The sequence below is a fragment of the Canis lupus genome, chromosome 1, assembly GCF_003254725.2.
Source record: "Canis lupus dingo isolate Sandy chromosome 1, ASM325472v2, whole genome shotgun sequence".
NCBI classification, from domain to species: Eukaryota; Metazoa; Chordata; class Mammalia; order Carnivora; family Canidae; genus Canis; species Canis lupus.
Genome location: NC_064243.1, coordinates 26,384,507 through 26,398,778, shown reverse-complemented (window position 1 = coordinate 26,398,778; position 14,272 = coordinate 26,384,507). Strand labels below are relative to the sequence as shown.

Below are 14,272 nucleotides of genomic sequence, written 5' to 3'. Positions count from 1 at the left end.
TACTGCTTAAACTGCCTCACAGTGGTAGCTAAACCAATGAGTCCTAACAAAAAACACTAGGAATATAAGCTGGCAGCATTCAGTGCTAATTTACCTATTTTGTAGTCTCATTAACCATTTCCCCACATGAATCAAGTGGGACTACTCACCATCTATAAGAAAATCCCCATCAGTTTCAATTTCTAGTCCTTTCTTGTACCTCACTGGGGCTCTCTTTTCCCCATTTCTTTAAGTCTTATCTATTCTTTGACATTCAGCCATAGCCCTAAGCCTTCCGTGCACCTCTTCTTGAACACTTCAGCTTCATAGTGGTCAGGGTTCAAGCTGCACTCTGCGGGTGTTTTCCTATCACCCTCTAATGAAATGAGTTCATCTGTAGAAATACCAAGCAAGTAATGCCCTAAAATGGATGCTTTCAGGAAGCCACACAGTACACAAATATCTTATTTGATTCTAAGGTCTATACAGGAAAACAAGGACAGGAGAAGGGAAAAATGAAAATCAAAGTACATATGTCACTGGCATATTTTTGTCTGGAATGTACTTTCTGAGACCCATTGAAGAGTCATGTATTCTTATGTTACTTTGCAAATAAAGGAAGACTGTAAAATAGGACTAAATGAATATCTAACAGATCAGAATCAAGGCCAACAGGGCAGTAGACAACAGGTGGTTCAAACAGTCCCTGGCTTCTTGCTTCAGACAGCAACTAGGTAAAAACCGTAGGTCTTTATTTTTACCTTCTGCACACAATTCTGTTTTTAAGATTATTTGTTCATACTTCCGCATACACCCTAAATGTCTACTAAATGCTGTCTTTCTGATCAATGAACAGGGCAACCCCATATGGGAAATGCCATTAGGAAAGCTCACTTGAGAAAGTCTGGCAGAAAATGGCAAGGCCCACAGGAACCAAGAGGGCCACATGGAAATTTGCTGTATTAATTCTGAGGTAAGGTGAAGACAGCTTGAACTTTCACAGTGGCAGTGGGAAGGGCCAGATAAAGAGATTCCAAACATAGTTGAGGAAAATTAAATACAACTTGATGACCAAAAGGACTTGGGAAAGGAAAGAGAGAAAGAGGTCAGAGATTACTCTAGAGTCCTGAGGCAAGAGACAGCTGAGAGAATTATCACTGGAAAGAAAAGATCCTGGGGTAGGGAGTGTAACCATATTAATTTTTTTACAAGAGGAGTTTGACATGGCAAAGCAAAATCCCTAATAAAAATGTATTCTGGAGTTGTGGTTACAAGAGATGTTCCAGGAGAGATTACACACTAGATTTGTGTATCTGGAAGTTACTATTCACTAAACAGATATGTACTGAGGACCTGGTATGTGCAGAGCACTGTACTGTATACTAATGATACAACAGGGACCAGAGAAAAGCCAATCTGACCCCTCACCTTGTGGAGCTTATAGTATAGAGAATGAAACAATCAAACAAGGTGCCTCTGAAGGAGAAGCACGCAGGGCCACACAGCTGTATGACAGGGGATCTGGGTCACTGGGCTCTCCAGGGAAGAACTGAGATCCTACAAGGAGGAGATGAAATAAAGTTGATGAGCAAAGCCGGGAGGAAGAGTGTAGCACAAACGAGGAAGGAGCATTCCAGCCTCTGTGGAAGAAGAGTGGCATCTGTGAGAGCAGACCCTGTCACTAGGGAAAGCTTGACTGAAACCAAAGCCAGAGTAGCAGCAGGGACCAGAGCATGCTAGGCATTGTGGGCCACATAGAAACTTGTGAACAAAGGGGCACCTGGGTTGCTCAATGGTTAGGTGTCCCAATTGATTTCTGCTTGGGTCACAATCTCAGGGTCCTGAGATGAAGCCTGTGTCGGGCTCCCCACTTAGTGGAGAATCTGCTTCTCTCCCTCTCCCTCTGCCCCACCACCCACAAGCATGCTCTCTCTCTGTCTCTCAAACAAATAAATAAATAAATCTTTAAAAAAAAAAAAAAGTTGTGAACAGAAATTACATGTGAAAAACATGAAATGGAAAGCAAGCAAAAAGATCGAAAACAAAACCTATGGATATGAAGACACAAAGCAAAAGCTAAAAACATGCATGTATATGTGAATTAAATATCACTGATGAGGCCCTTTTCCCTTTAACTACAGTCTATCCTTCTTCCCTAATGGGCTTAAGATGTCTTATTCAATTTTAAACATAAAATAAGAAGCTATTCTGTGAGTACCAACCCATAAGGACCTTTCAACATGTATTATTTTACTCTCATTTATTCATTTAATGTTGAAAGAGGAGAGGAAATACACACAAAAAATGAACAAGTATAGAAATAACACTAAGCTGGGCTGACCAGTAAAGATACATCAGCAGGAGTTCCCAATGAACTACAGGAAAAGGCTGATCAGAAACCTGTATAACAAGACACATAGAAAACAATAATCTAACTTTTGAGATTGTTATTTAAATCTTCAAGTATCATTAATTGCTGTCAGGAATTTAGTAGATATACCTTAGACAATCATCTGAGGAAATCAGCTCAATATGCTACCATGACCCAAAGGGTCAAGATATCCCAGATACTGAGGATACAATTGACAGCAACACAGAACACATTCTTCATTCTTACGCAGAATCCCAACTGTTTCCACACCTGTAGGAATCTGTCAACACACATCAGAGAAGGCAAAGTGGACTCAGAAAACTTCCAGTAAATGCTAGCCAAAATGACGAAGAGATTGGAGAGGCATCCTCATGAGGTCAGGCTTTTAAAATGAGATAGAATACTTGCACAATTGGAAAGAAAGAAATTAAGCTATAGTATGACTCAGGTTAACTAAACCATTTTCTATCTAGATTGAGTTCTTTCTCTTCAAATTCCCAAACATGAGAATTAAATCACACTCTCAGAATATCTATCAATCATCTATCATTTTCAGGGCAAGTGTATCTTATATCTTGGAAGAGGCAGTTTTAAACAACTAGAAGAAATTAATAATTACTTTGTGCTGTGATTAGTAATTTTCTGAGTTCTACAGTCCAAAATACTATAGTCTGCAGCATTTGCTAGTAATGTAACTAAGTCCAAGAAATGGCTGCAAACCTGGATTAGACAGCCAGAAATTTATGTTACTGAAATTTGCAAATTTGAAAACATGCAACCTGGTAGTAATGAATTTTGATGCTTTTAGAGACAGAATATTGGGCTAGGTGGGCCTGTGATTTGACACAGTGAAATACAAATGCCTGTTTTCCCAAAGTGGTCCTCATTTCTCACGGTTACAAAAAAACACAGCATTTAAATTTTTGACAGGCAATTCTATACCAACAAACATTTCAGATTTCTGGAAACATTACAATAATTATTTTACTAGCAAATAAATATGTACAATTTAATGCCTTAAATATAACATTGTTAAATTATAATTATCTACATAATATGAATTTGTTGCCTTTCAAAGATTTTATACATAGACACTGACTAGATCAAATTCCTGAGTCTCACTGAAATATTAGTTATCAAACTGAGATTCATTCCAGTGCTTCTTTAAAAGCTGGAGAGTCATTTTGCCTTTCTCCTGATAACTAGAAAGTCAATATACACTAAGGCAAATCACAGCACATGACCAAGGCTTTGCTGATTTCAGGAAACCCCATTTCTCAGCAAACCAAATTTCTCATTCTATGAAGTGAGCAAGAGTACACCCTCACCATTACCCACCGAATCATTCTGTTCTACTCTTCACATGGAAAAACTATCATCTTAGCTCATAGGTACCACAAGTACTTCCATATCGTCATACTCTTCCTTAGATTCCCCTAGTATAATCTTCTGGTGGTTGGTATTGTGGGCAAGCTGAGAGAAAAAGAAGAGATATATTTCCTAGAAGTCACTTCACACAGTCAATTTCACTGAAATGTTTATTTCTATTCACTCCTTAATTAACAGAAGAAGTAGAAAACAAAATGGCTGGATTTGAGTTTTATTTCCTTTTTGTGTTCCTGATCTCTCTTTGGTGAAAATGCTGTACTAGTTAGTGATCCAAATGGGGAAAAAGTGAAGGGAAACCAAATTCCACCAAAGAAATAATTCAGGTTATCAGGGGGCTATTTTAACATACAAGCATATTTGCATATAGGTTATTTGTCAAGAATGCAGTAAAAAAGGAAATAAATTATTTCCTCACCCCTTATCAGAAAGAACTGAAAGTAGAAAAGTTAAAATATGAGACTTATAGAAATTTCTATAAGCCTCACTTGTCCAGAATCTATTCATTATAGTACAATTAAACAAGATCCATGTATTTTCAGTAAAGACTCAAAGGAGACAAAAATCTACACAAATAAATTCACCATCAACATATGGGAAAAATCAACATAAAATGATAGTTCCATTCATGTTTTAGGGTGGTCTATTCAGTAACAGACACTTTTAGGGTAAGTTAAAGTATGTAAAAATACAGATTTTTGTTTTCTCTCTTATCCATTTTATGGTTAACATTAGTTTTAGGAACAAAGGTCAACAATACTATTACATGATTAGCAACACAGAGGAGAGGGAAAAAAGTCCATTTTTTATGAAGCATAATATATTCCTTCCCATATGACATCAAGTTCAATACAGTTTTATGAGCCTGAGAAAATGTAGTCCCTAATACCTGATTTTTAGTATATACATATAATGTTATTTCTAAGAAGACATTTTTACCTTTCTTACATAGGTCTGTAAAGTCTCTTTTCCCCAATCTACAGGTCACATGTGCAGCCCAAACATTTCTTTCCAAAAGAGGAAAGCCAAGCAAGACAAAGAATTTGCTGATACATATATGTCACCCTAAGAATTTTCCTTACAAAGTTTCCCCAACCAATTTAATTACTTCCCTACTGTAAAAACACTTTCCATCTACAATTATTCTAATCTTTTCCAATCCAAAACCAACACACTATAAAGCTAGATAAATAAATGAATTATATTAGTTTTAGGTTCTAAGTGAGACAGCATTTTATAAGGTATTGGGTCTGTAGCTTGCATGCACTTTATACTGATGCAGTATTTCATTCTTTACTTTAAATTTGTTTAGAATAGAATTATCTAGCCCCAAGCTTTAAATCTGTCTGAATCAATTTCTCTCTCTCTCTCTCCCTCTCTCTCTCACATACACACACACACAGGAAAGGGAGGGAGGGAAAGAGGGAGAGGGAGAAAGAGAATATAGGAAGGTTTGTGGTTCCTAATGAGTATAAAAGAATGTAGCCATATATGTATACTGCTAAAGAAATGCTGCCCGGTGTCTATAATAAAGGCATTTTGTGTGTGTGTGTGTGTGTGTGTGTGTGTGTGTGTGCTGGTGTGTTTAATAGGTGATAAAAACTGAACCTCAGTACATGCATTTAATAAATAATTTTTTGGCATTCTTGAATTCATTGACTGTTCAGTAAGTTATTGTATCATTTTTGTGCAGAATTATATTTAGCCTATTATTATTCTATTGGCATTCCATTACTGCATTAACTAAGTGCCAGTTTTAGCACTCCAATACCTAATACCTATGAATAAATTGAGAAGCCAAGAATAGGCATGTCTCTATGTTACTGATACTTTTAGGGTGTGGAGATTGTCCTTTACACCAGAAGTTAGGAGAGGAGACCAGCCAAGATCAAAATGTACAGGCAACCTTGAACCAATACATGATTCTCAGTCATCTTGAAGGTCTTTCTATCCTGCATTTTAATAAGTAAGGACTGTTTGTTTTTATATTACAAAGACTAAGAGTCATTAGAAATAGATTTGCCTAATTTGACCTATTTATATTACAAATTAGGAAACTTTTAGAAGCAGCTAATCTGTGACAACCCACCTCCTAGATTCTAGTAAGTAAAGATATTTTTCAATTAATATGTATTATACAGTATATATTAATATAATAATACATTATATATTATAAAATCATAAAATATATTTTAAATGGTCTTTAAAAAATAACCACAACTTACCTTAGAAACAAAATTGTACTTTTAAGGCCATATAAGCTGAGATTTGCTAAATAAAAGAATGATCTAATTCTGATTTAAACACACTGACTTCAAAATTTTCTGTTTTTCTTCTAAGTTGTTGATATCAATTGTGAACATAATCAGTTTGGTGGCTTTCTGCTTGTTTAAAATTTAAGCATAATACCATGTCCAAAAATCCTGAGTGGCCTTAAGGGTAAAAAATTTTGACATGAAATATTAATATGGATGATGATACTGCCTTTTTTTTCCCCACAAATCCTCAAGATCAGCTTTGCAAAAACTCTATAATTACTTAAATAACAAGTCACAGGTAGGTCACTCAGAAAGGTCAGCAAAATGATTAGGAAGAAAATGCCCACAAGGAATAGAGTGTGGACCTTTCTTTCTCTCCATGCATCCTGGAATTACTCTGCTTTATAGGAAAAACTTTAATGGTTCATCCACTTCCTAATGCTCTGATAAGCTACTTGTTTATATTTTGATATCTAATTATAAAGGACAAAGACCAAAGCCTGAAAGAACAAATGTCAAAAATCCTGTATCCGGCAGCCCAGGTGGCTCAGCAGTTTAGCGCCACCTTCAGCCCAGGGCGTGATCCTGGAGACTGGGAATCGAGTCCCACGTCAGGTTCCCTGCATGTAGCCTGCTTCTCCCTCTGCCTCTGTCTCTGCCTCTCTCTCTCTCCTCTCTGTGTATTCTCATGAATAAATAAATAAAATCTTTAAAAACAAAATCCTGTATCATATTATATACTCTTGATGGTCCAAAAGAAAAGACCATTTATAATCATTTTTATATAAGATGCATCAGAATTAACTGCATAAGTTATCATACTGCATAAAACGAATGAAGAGTTATTCCAACTGTCCATGTACGACACATGATATATACTTGCTCTCCAAAAAGAATATATGGTGCCCATAAACATTTTCTCTATATCTGTATTGCTGTATTACACCAAGAAAATTACTACTTAACATCATACACTGGATCCAGGAGAACAAAATAAACCAAGACTCACCTCACTATGGAATACAAATTACTTAACATAATAAGCTGTTATATTATTAATATGATACTTAGGATATGTTTATTACTATAATGGTATTTACAATATTTTTACTTATCCATTTAAAATTTAAGCCTGGATTTTGAAATAAAAATGTGTAGGCATGAAAATATCTATTGGATATCTGGTCTATTAAGCACAAACAACAACATGGTGCTAAGTTCCTGTTTGTAGCAGTCTGATCACTTTATTGCATCACTTCTACAGGCTCCAAATAACCAAAAGGAGAATGCCAAGGCAATTTTGATTTTTCCAATTTGGTAACATTTTATTTTCAAAATCTAGCAATGCTTTATCAGAAAAAAAAGAAATACTGTAATTTTATTGATAAACATAGACTAGAAAGTTATTCAGTTTCTTTTTTTTTTAATTTATGATAGTCACACACAGAGAGAGAGAGAGAGAGGCAGAGACAAAGACAGAGCATTTTATTTTCAAAATCTAGCAATGCTTTATCAGAAAAAAAAGAAATACTGTAATTTTATTGATAAACATAGACTAGAAAGTTATTCAGTTTCTTTTTTTTTTTTTTTTAATTTATGATAGTCACACAGAGAGAGAGAGAGAGAGGCAGAGACAAAGACAGAGGGCTCCATGCACCTGGAGCCTGACATGGGATTTGATCCCGGGTCTCCAGGATCCTGCCCTGGGCCAAAGGCAGGCGCTAAACCACTGTGCCACCCAGGGATCCCAGTTATTCAGTTTCTGGAAAAATGTCAGATGTGAATACATTATAAGAAAAGATTAGAAAGATAAATGAAGCTGAGCTCACAGTGAATGCAAAGGAAAGCGTTTTCAAGTATTTCTAAAGGATGTTTCTACTATCATTCTTTAAAGCTGACTTCAATCTGAATCCTTTTTTTTCTTTTTAAGATTTTATTTATCTATTCATGAGAGACAGAGAGAGAGAGAGGGAGAGACACAGGCTGAGGGAGAAGCAGGCCCCATGCAGGGAGCATGACGTGGGACTTGATCCCGGGTCTCCAGGATCACGCCCCGGGCCGAAGGTGGCGCTAAACCACTGAACCACCGGGGCTGCCCCCCGCCCCAGAATCCTTTTTATTCATATTATGATTAACCGTACACTAGCCAATGTAAAATGTAATTTTCATAAAGAAAAGTTCTTAAAGAACCTCAATGTTTCAAATTGCATTGCATCTGGAGTACAACATCCTACTGAGTAGTTAGTTCTCCCAAACTGCCATTTTTCCTTAGTGGAGTCTCAGCCTCTATTTTACAGTACCTGGAATTCTGAGCTTCCGAAACGTCTGATTCTGTGCACGTTTTCTTTACCTGTAAGAAAAAAAAAGGATGGTTATTCTCATAGGAAGATATAACTTCCTCACTCAGGTTCACACACTTGTTGAAGTGAATACAGCTCTGCTCACCAATATCTCTATAAAATCTCCATATTTTCTAGCAGCAGCATGCAGTGCCAAATAGTATATTTCATCATTATCCCATGATCAGCTGCTAAAAGCATTTCCCTAGATTCCATAAGTATGTAAAACGTTCAGCTGAAGTGGCTTGGGACTAGCTTAACTAGGAACAAAGAAACCAAAGAACCAGGTTTCCCACTTAGGAACAAGAAAGCCATACTGTTTTCAATTCACTAAGAAATGTTTTTCCAATTGATACCACTTCTGTCCCCTACCACAGTCACAATAATAAACACCAGGTTCTGGGGGCAAAGCACAGTGTTAGCTAAAATATTCACATATTAATTTTTATTTTCTGAATCCAGTGGCTGTATGTTTTATATATATTTCTCAGCATATCAATTAAGTTTTTAGCATGGCTCACAGATTTCTCATTAATATTTGCAGTATATTTTGCAGACTATATTTCCACTTTGCAGTTTTTAGCCCACAAAAGGTAAAGAATGAAAGTAACTTTTGCTTCTAGGACTTGCTAACCACTTCTGGACAAGAGTGTGTCATACAGTCTCTAAAAGAAGGTAAAGCACAAATCCATTGTCTTTCACATTTAATTTCAAGCATAGATACTTTATCTGATTATAATGGCCTTAATTTGTCCATATATAATGTAAGGTACTTTGGATGTAATGTACATAAGTAAATGTAATGTATAGTAAAGCAATATATAAGTAAAGTAATATATATACATTACACGCAAGGTAGACTCAATTTGATGTACATTATATATATGCATGCATGTATATTATATGCAAAGTAGACTCAATTTTTAAAATTCCTGGGGGATCCCTGGGTGGCGCAGCAGTTTGGTGCCTGCCTTTGGCCCAGGGCGCAATCCTAGAGACCTGGGATCGAGTCCCACGTCGGGCTCTCGATGCATGGAGCCTGCTTCTCCCTCTGCCTGTGTCTCTCTCTCTCTCTGTGACTATCATAAATAAATAAGTTGAAAAAAAATTAAAAATATTAAAAAATTCCTTAGTGAATGTGGAGCACAAACAATATACATTTACAAGCCCACTGTTAGATTCTCTGGGTGTTAATACTGTGAGGATCCATTTATGCAACCTAAGGAATCTGGGGCATTTTAAATTCTAACATGAAGCTTCAAAGTGAAAAGTCTACTGGATATGCACCATTGGGCACACACCATGAGTGTCAACTGTGATACTAATGGCATCACTTAAGAGTAAGTTTTGAGGGATGCCCGGGTGGCTCAGTCAGTAAAGCATCTGACTTTGGCTTAGGCCATGATCTCGGGGTCCTGAGATCAACCCCTGCATTAGGCACTCTGCTCAGCAGGGAGTCTGCTCTCTCTGCCCCTCTCCCCACTCATGTATGGGCCTGTGTGCTCTCTTTCTAATAAAATCTTTTTAAAAAGAGTAAGTTTTGAATTTTAACGATGCAGCATCATCTTTCCAGCTCATCAAGTAATTCTTTCCTCCTCTGACTCAGAAGAATACTTAAAAAACAAATACACAAAAAACTCCTATGCTTTCAAATATCTTTTGCTTTCATCTCTAAGCCTAGACGTTTTCATCATCTGGAAAATCAATTATTTTGCTTGATCAACCACACTCTCTTTTGCATCCTGTATATACATTTATACAATATGAAAATAAAACTGATGAGCAAGGGGATTATCATCCCTTTCCAATCCTGTAACATCATCTATGCTCTTAACATGGAACTCAGCACTGTAAGATGAAAGGATGAAGGAATATTTTCAAGAGCAATTAGTTAAAAAGAAAAAAAAGAAAAGTTTAAAAAAGGAAGACTTTTCTTAAAATATAAACAAAATTTAATACAAACCCCACAAAAGTCTTATATCCACTAAAAATTGTCCAAAAAGAAAAAAAAAAGCAAAAAAAAAAAAAAAAAAGCTATAAGGGAAGTATACCAGAACAAAATCATTATTTCCCACTGGTTCCTTCCTATGATTCCTCATCAGAAGCTATATGAACTACCCAATGAATATGCAGAATCACCTCAGACTGATCCTTAAGACTATGATGACTGGACTTTGGGACTGGCTGAAGAAGCTCCAAACCACACTAGCAAATAAATATATACTCCCGGGCAGCCCTGGTGGCTCAGTGGTTTAATGCCACCTTCACCCCAGGGCGTGATCCTGGAGACCAGGAATCGAGTCCCGCGTCGGGCTCCCTGCATGGAGCCTGCTTCTCCCTCTGCCTGTGCCTCTGCCTCTCTCTCTCTCTCTCTCTCATAAATAAATGGAAAAATCTTAAAAAAAAAAAAAACTAATCTAATTAAATATATACTCCCAAAGCAAGAGTCAGAACTAGACAAGCCTCCTATGGCTTAAAAACAAAAATTATTTTAATAGTCATGGCTTTATAAAGCATCATTCTCCAAATAATTAACCAGAAAGTGCTAATTATTTTAATTTATCCTCAAAGTAGTAATTATAATATAATGGCAGAGAACACATGTACTGATTACCCACTGTCTAGTAAGAAACCACTGAGTCTCAGATTTGTAGCTAATGCTAAATAAGTATGTGATCAAAGACTAAAGTAGATACAGATACTCGTTATCTATAAATATTGCCAGAGCTATAAATTCTACAAAGTGATTCTTTTTAGGAGTTTCATTCATTTGTTCAAGGTCAAATGAAGGGAGAATAATATTTAGGGTACCATGACTGCTGTAAGAAAGGTCTATGCAGTGTTATGGATGCTCAGAGGACAACCTATCCCAGCCAAAGGAAAATGAGGAGAGCCACAAAGGAAGTGACCTCTCAACTGAGTCTTCAAAAATAAAGTCTTCAAAGACTAGATTTAGAGAAAGGCATTTCAATACCATGAGATTTGCCGGCAGAATCCTATTATTAAGAATACCTTATATATGACAAAGAATTCAGAATTTAATCTTTGGGCAATCAAGACCATTGAAAAGTTTTAAGAGACAGCCTCGGTAGAGATGATCTAAAAGATAGTGTGGAAGGGGGACGAGGTGAAGGCTGCAGAGTCTAATGCAACAGGAGAGAGACGTTAAGCTCCATGAAAGCAGCTCCATGAAGTTTGCACTGATCTTGCATATCACTACTTCCTTAGCCTTGAGTAGATATTCTCTGTTATGATCTGAATGTTTGTTTCCTCCCAGAAGGCATATGTTGAAATCCCAACCCCCAGAGATTATGAAGTGGGGTCTCTGGCAGGTGCCTAGGTCATCAGGGTGGAGCCTTTATGAATGGGATTGATGCTTTTGTGAAAGAGACCCCACAGAGCTCCCTAGCCTTTCAACCACGTCAGAACACAGCAAGAAGGCATTGGCTATGATCCAGGAAGCAAGGCTCTCACTGCACGACCATGCTAGTGCCTTGATCTTGGACTTCCAGCAACCAGAACCATCAGAAATAAATTTATATTGTTTATAATATATCCAGTCTGTGGTGCTTTGATATGGCACCCCAATGGATTCAGACACTTCACTTAGCTTACTAAGTGAATCACATTCAATCCATTGGTGACCAATGGTGATGACCTAAATTATGACAAGAGCCTTGAGGACAGAGGTGAGAGGATGTTTTTGACAGATATTCCTAAAATGTAATTGACAGAATAAGCTACTAACTGAAGCAAAACATAAAGATGAATATGATCTGATCTTTTAATCTGCCCTTGGAAAGAAAATTTGGTAATACCAAAGACCAAAAAAGATGTTAACTTATAACTTCCTTAAAATACTTCAAAAAACCCTATCTTATTTCTGAACTGATGGAGAAAAAGTTAAATGAATCATTGAGAAACGTGTATGTTTATTGTGTCTTGATCACAGAACTAGAAGGCAGATGGACAGTTTTACCTAAATTTGAACACACACTCCCATCTGAGAGATCAACAACACTTCATTAAATCATGGCTGATGAAGTATATATGCTATCGGAGAAAGTATATGCTTACAAAACCTATAGAACCTTCTGTCTTCAGTGATCACCAATTTAGTTTTGAATTTGTTTTTGAAAAAAGGCAAAACAAGCAGGCCAAGAAATGAGGCAGATATTCATGCCCATAATTTAAATCCAAATCCTGGCTTTCCTAAGACACACTAGGAGGTGGGCAAAAAATATGCCAAGAGGTAAAGGATGAAAAGTGTTAAATGCAGTCAACAGGCTGCACTAATGTGATTTTTTTACTCTACTTAACATAAAACTACATGCAAAATCAAAGTGAAATGAAAACAAATTATATGTTTAAAAAAATTATTCAGTATGTAATTAACATAAAAATATCAAATCACTGAATTTTTGGAATGAATGAATGAATGATAGCTAAAAGTTTTAAGTGTTTATGAGATGCCAGGCACAAAGCTTAAGTAGAAACTATTTTTACCCAATTCATAGATGAGAATACTGAGAACCAGGAAGATTAATCTATAAGCAAGTTGTGTAGGAAACTTCAGATCCACATTTATAAAGGTATTTTAACCAGTACATTAAGAACCTAAAATTCATAAATATACAACCTAAAATGTTTAAACTTAAGATTAAAATGTCCTATTTGCAAGTTGAATTTTTACTATATTAATGATAATTGTTGCCATTTATTAAGCAATTATTTTTTTCCACTCACTGTGCTGGACTATGTACATATGTAATCTCATTTACTCTATGAAGACAGGTATGATGGATGAAATCCTGCTATACTATTTAAAAACTAGAGCTCAAAGAGGTTTAAACAACTTGCCCAATGTCCTACAGCTACACTGACAGGGATGGAATCAGAACTGATTGAATACTATATATCAAGTCTCTCTCTCTCTCTCTCTGTTAGATCTGCCAGTTGCTTTTGTATGTTTTTTAAAACTAAGAGTTAAAACATCCCATGGGAAAAATTTTAAAGAACCTACTAGTTACTTCTTGTAACACATCAACAATTTAAGTAATCTTTTAAATTGGGCTACTGAAGTAACCTATCTTTATCAAGCACTAACATTTAAAGTCCATATATGCAAAAAGAAATTATCCAAATATCTCTAGCATTTGATGCTGCTGCCAACACTACAACAACTCTAAAAAAAGTCTACCATGAAAAACAACTTCTGTTATTTTGTTGGTGTTTTATGTCTGAAATATCACGAGTGGCTCATTCAACAGATCTTTATTGAGTGCACTGGGTATCATTCTAGGCATGGAAAGAACCAGACCTGAGGAGTCCAACAGAGTAGCCACTAGCCACATTTGGTCATTTAAAACTTGGAATGCAGCTAGTCTAAACTGAGGTGTGCTATAAGTGCAAAAGGCACAAAGGATTTCAAAGAAATGAAAAAAATGGAGATATTTTACATGAATAAAATGTAAATATCTCAGTATTTTTTATATTGAGAAATGAAATATACTGGATTAATAAAATAATTTCCTGCTTTTATTTTTCTTAGGCAGCTACTAAAAAACTTAAAATACACATGTGGCTTACACACTATTTCTGTTGAACAAAGTTGACTTAGACAAACAAAAGCCTGCCTGCATGGATCTTGCATCCTAGTGGAGAAGATATGCAATAAATCTGTAAACAGCAAACAAAGAATATGTCAACAATAAGTTCCAAGAGAAAGCAGAACAAAGGGGTAGAGAACACTGCTCAATAATATTGCAATAGTTAGACAATTATAAAAGTAGTTCTAATTTCATAATACCATTCATTCTTCCAGTTTTTTAGGCTGTTTGTATGTTAGTAATGTAAACTATTCTTTTTAAATGAATTGTAGGGGTGCCAAGGTGGCTTAGTGGTTGAGCATCTCCTTTGGCTCAGGTCATGATCCTGGG

The 14,272-nt window shown here is 36.1% G+C and overlaps 1 protein-coding gene and 1 long non-coding RNA gene across 12 annotated transcripts in view; one reads left to right on the top strand and one right to left on the bottom strand.

Moving 5' to 3' along the window:
• Positions 1–14,272, bottom strand: part of EYA4 (EYA transcriptional coactivator and phosphatase 4) — a 306,395-nt gene that overhangs the window by 123,957 nt on the left and 168,166 nt on the right. For all 9 annotated transcript variants that reach the window (XM_035707881.2, XM_035707879.2, XM_025422307.3 and 6 more), the window contains exon 3: positions 8,295–8,344. In XM_035707881.2, coding sequence (XP_035563774.1) covers positions 8,295–8,344 — 50 coding nt within the window. The remainder of the gene's footprint in view (positions 1–8,294; positions 8,345–14,272) is intronic.
• Positions 1–14,272, top strand: part of LOC112644148 (uncharacterized) — a 28,721-nt gene that overhangs the window by 2,645 nt on the left and 11,804 nt on the right. Inside the window, exons 2-4 of one of the 3 annotated variants that reach the window (XR_007413213.1) lie at positions 836–952; positions 5,790–5,838; positions 8,957–9,028. This is a non-coding gene — a long non-coding RNA (uncharacterized LOC112644148). Of the gene's footprint in view, positions 1–835; positions 953–5,789; positions 5,839–6,479; positions 6,838–8,956; positions 9,029–14,272 lie in introns of those variants that run through there. The other 2 variants (XR_003126173.3, XR_004810169.2) reach the window with 2 other exon arrangements.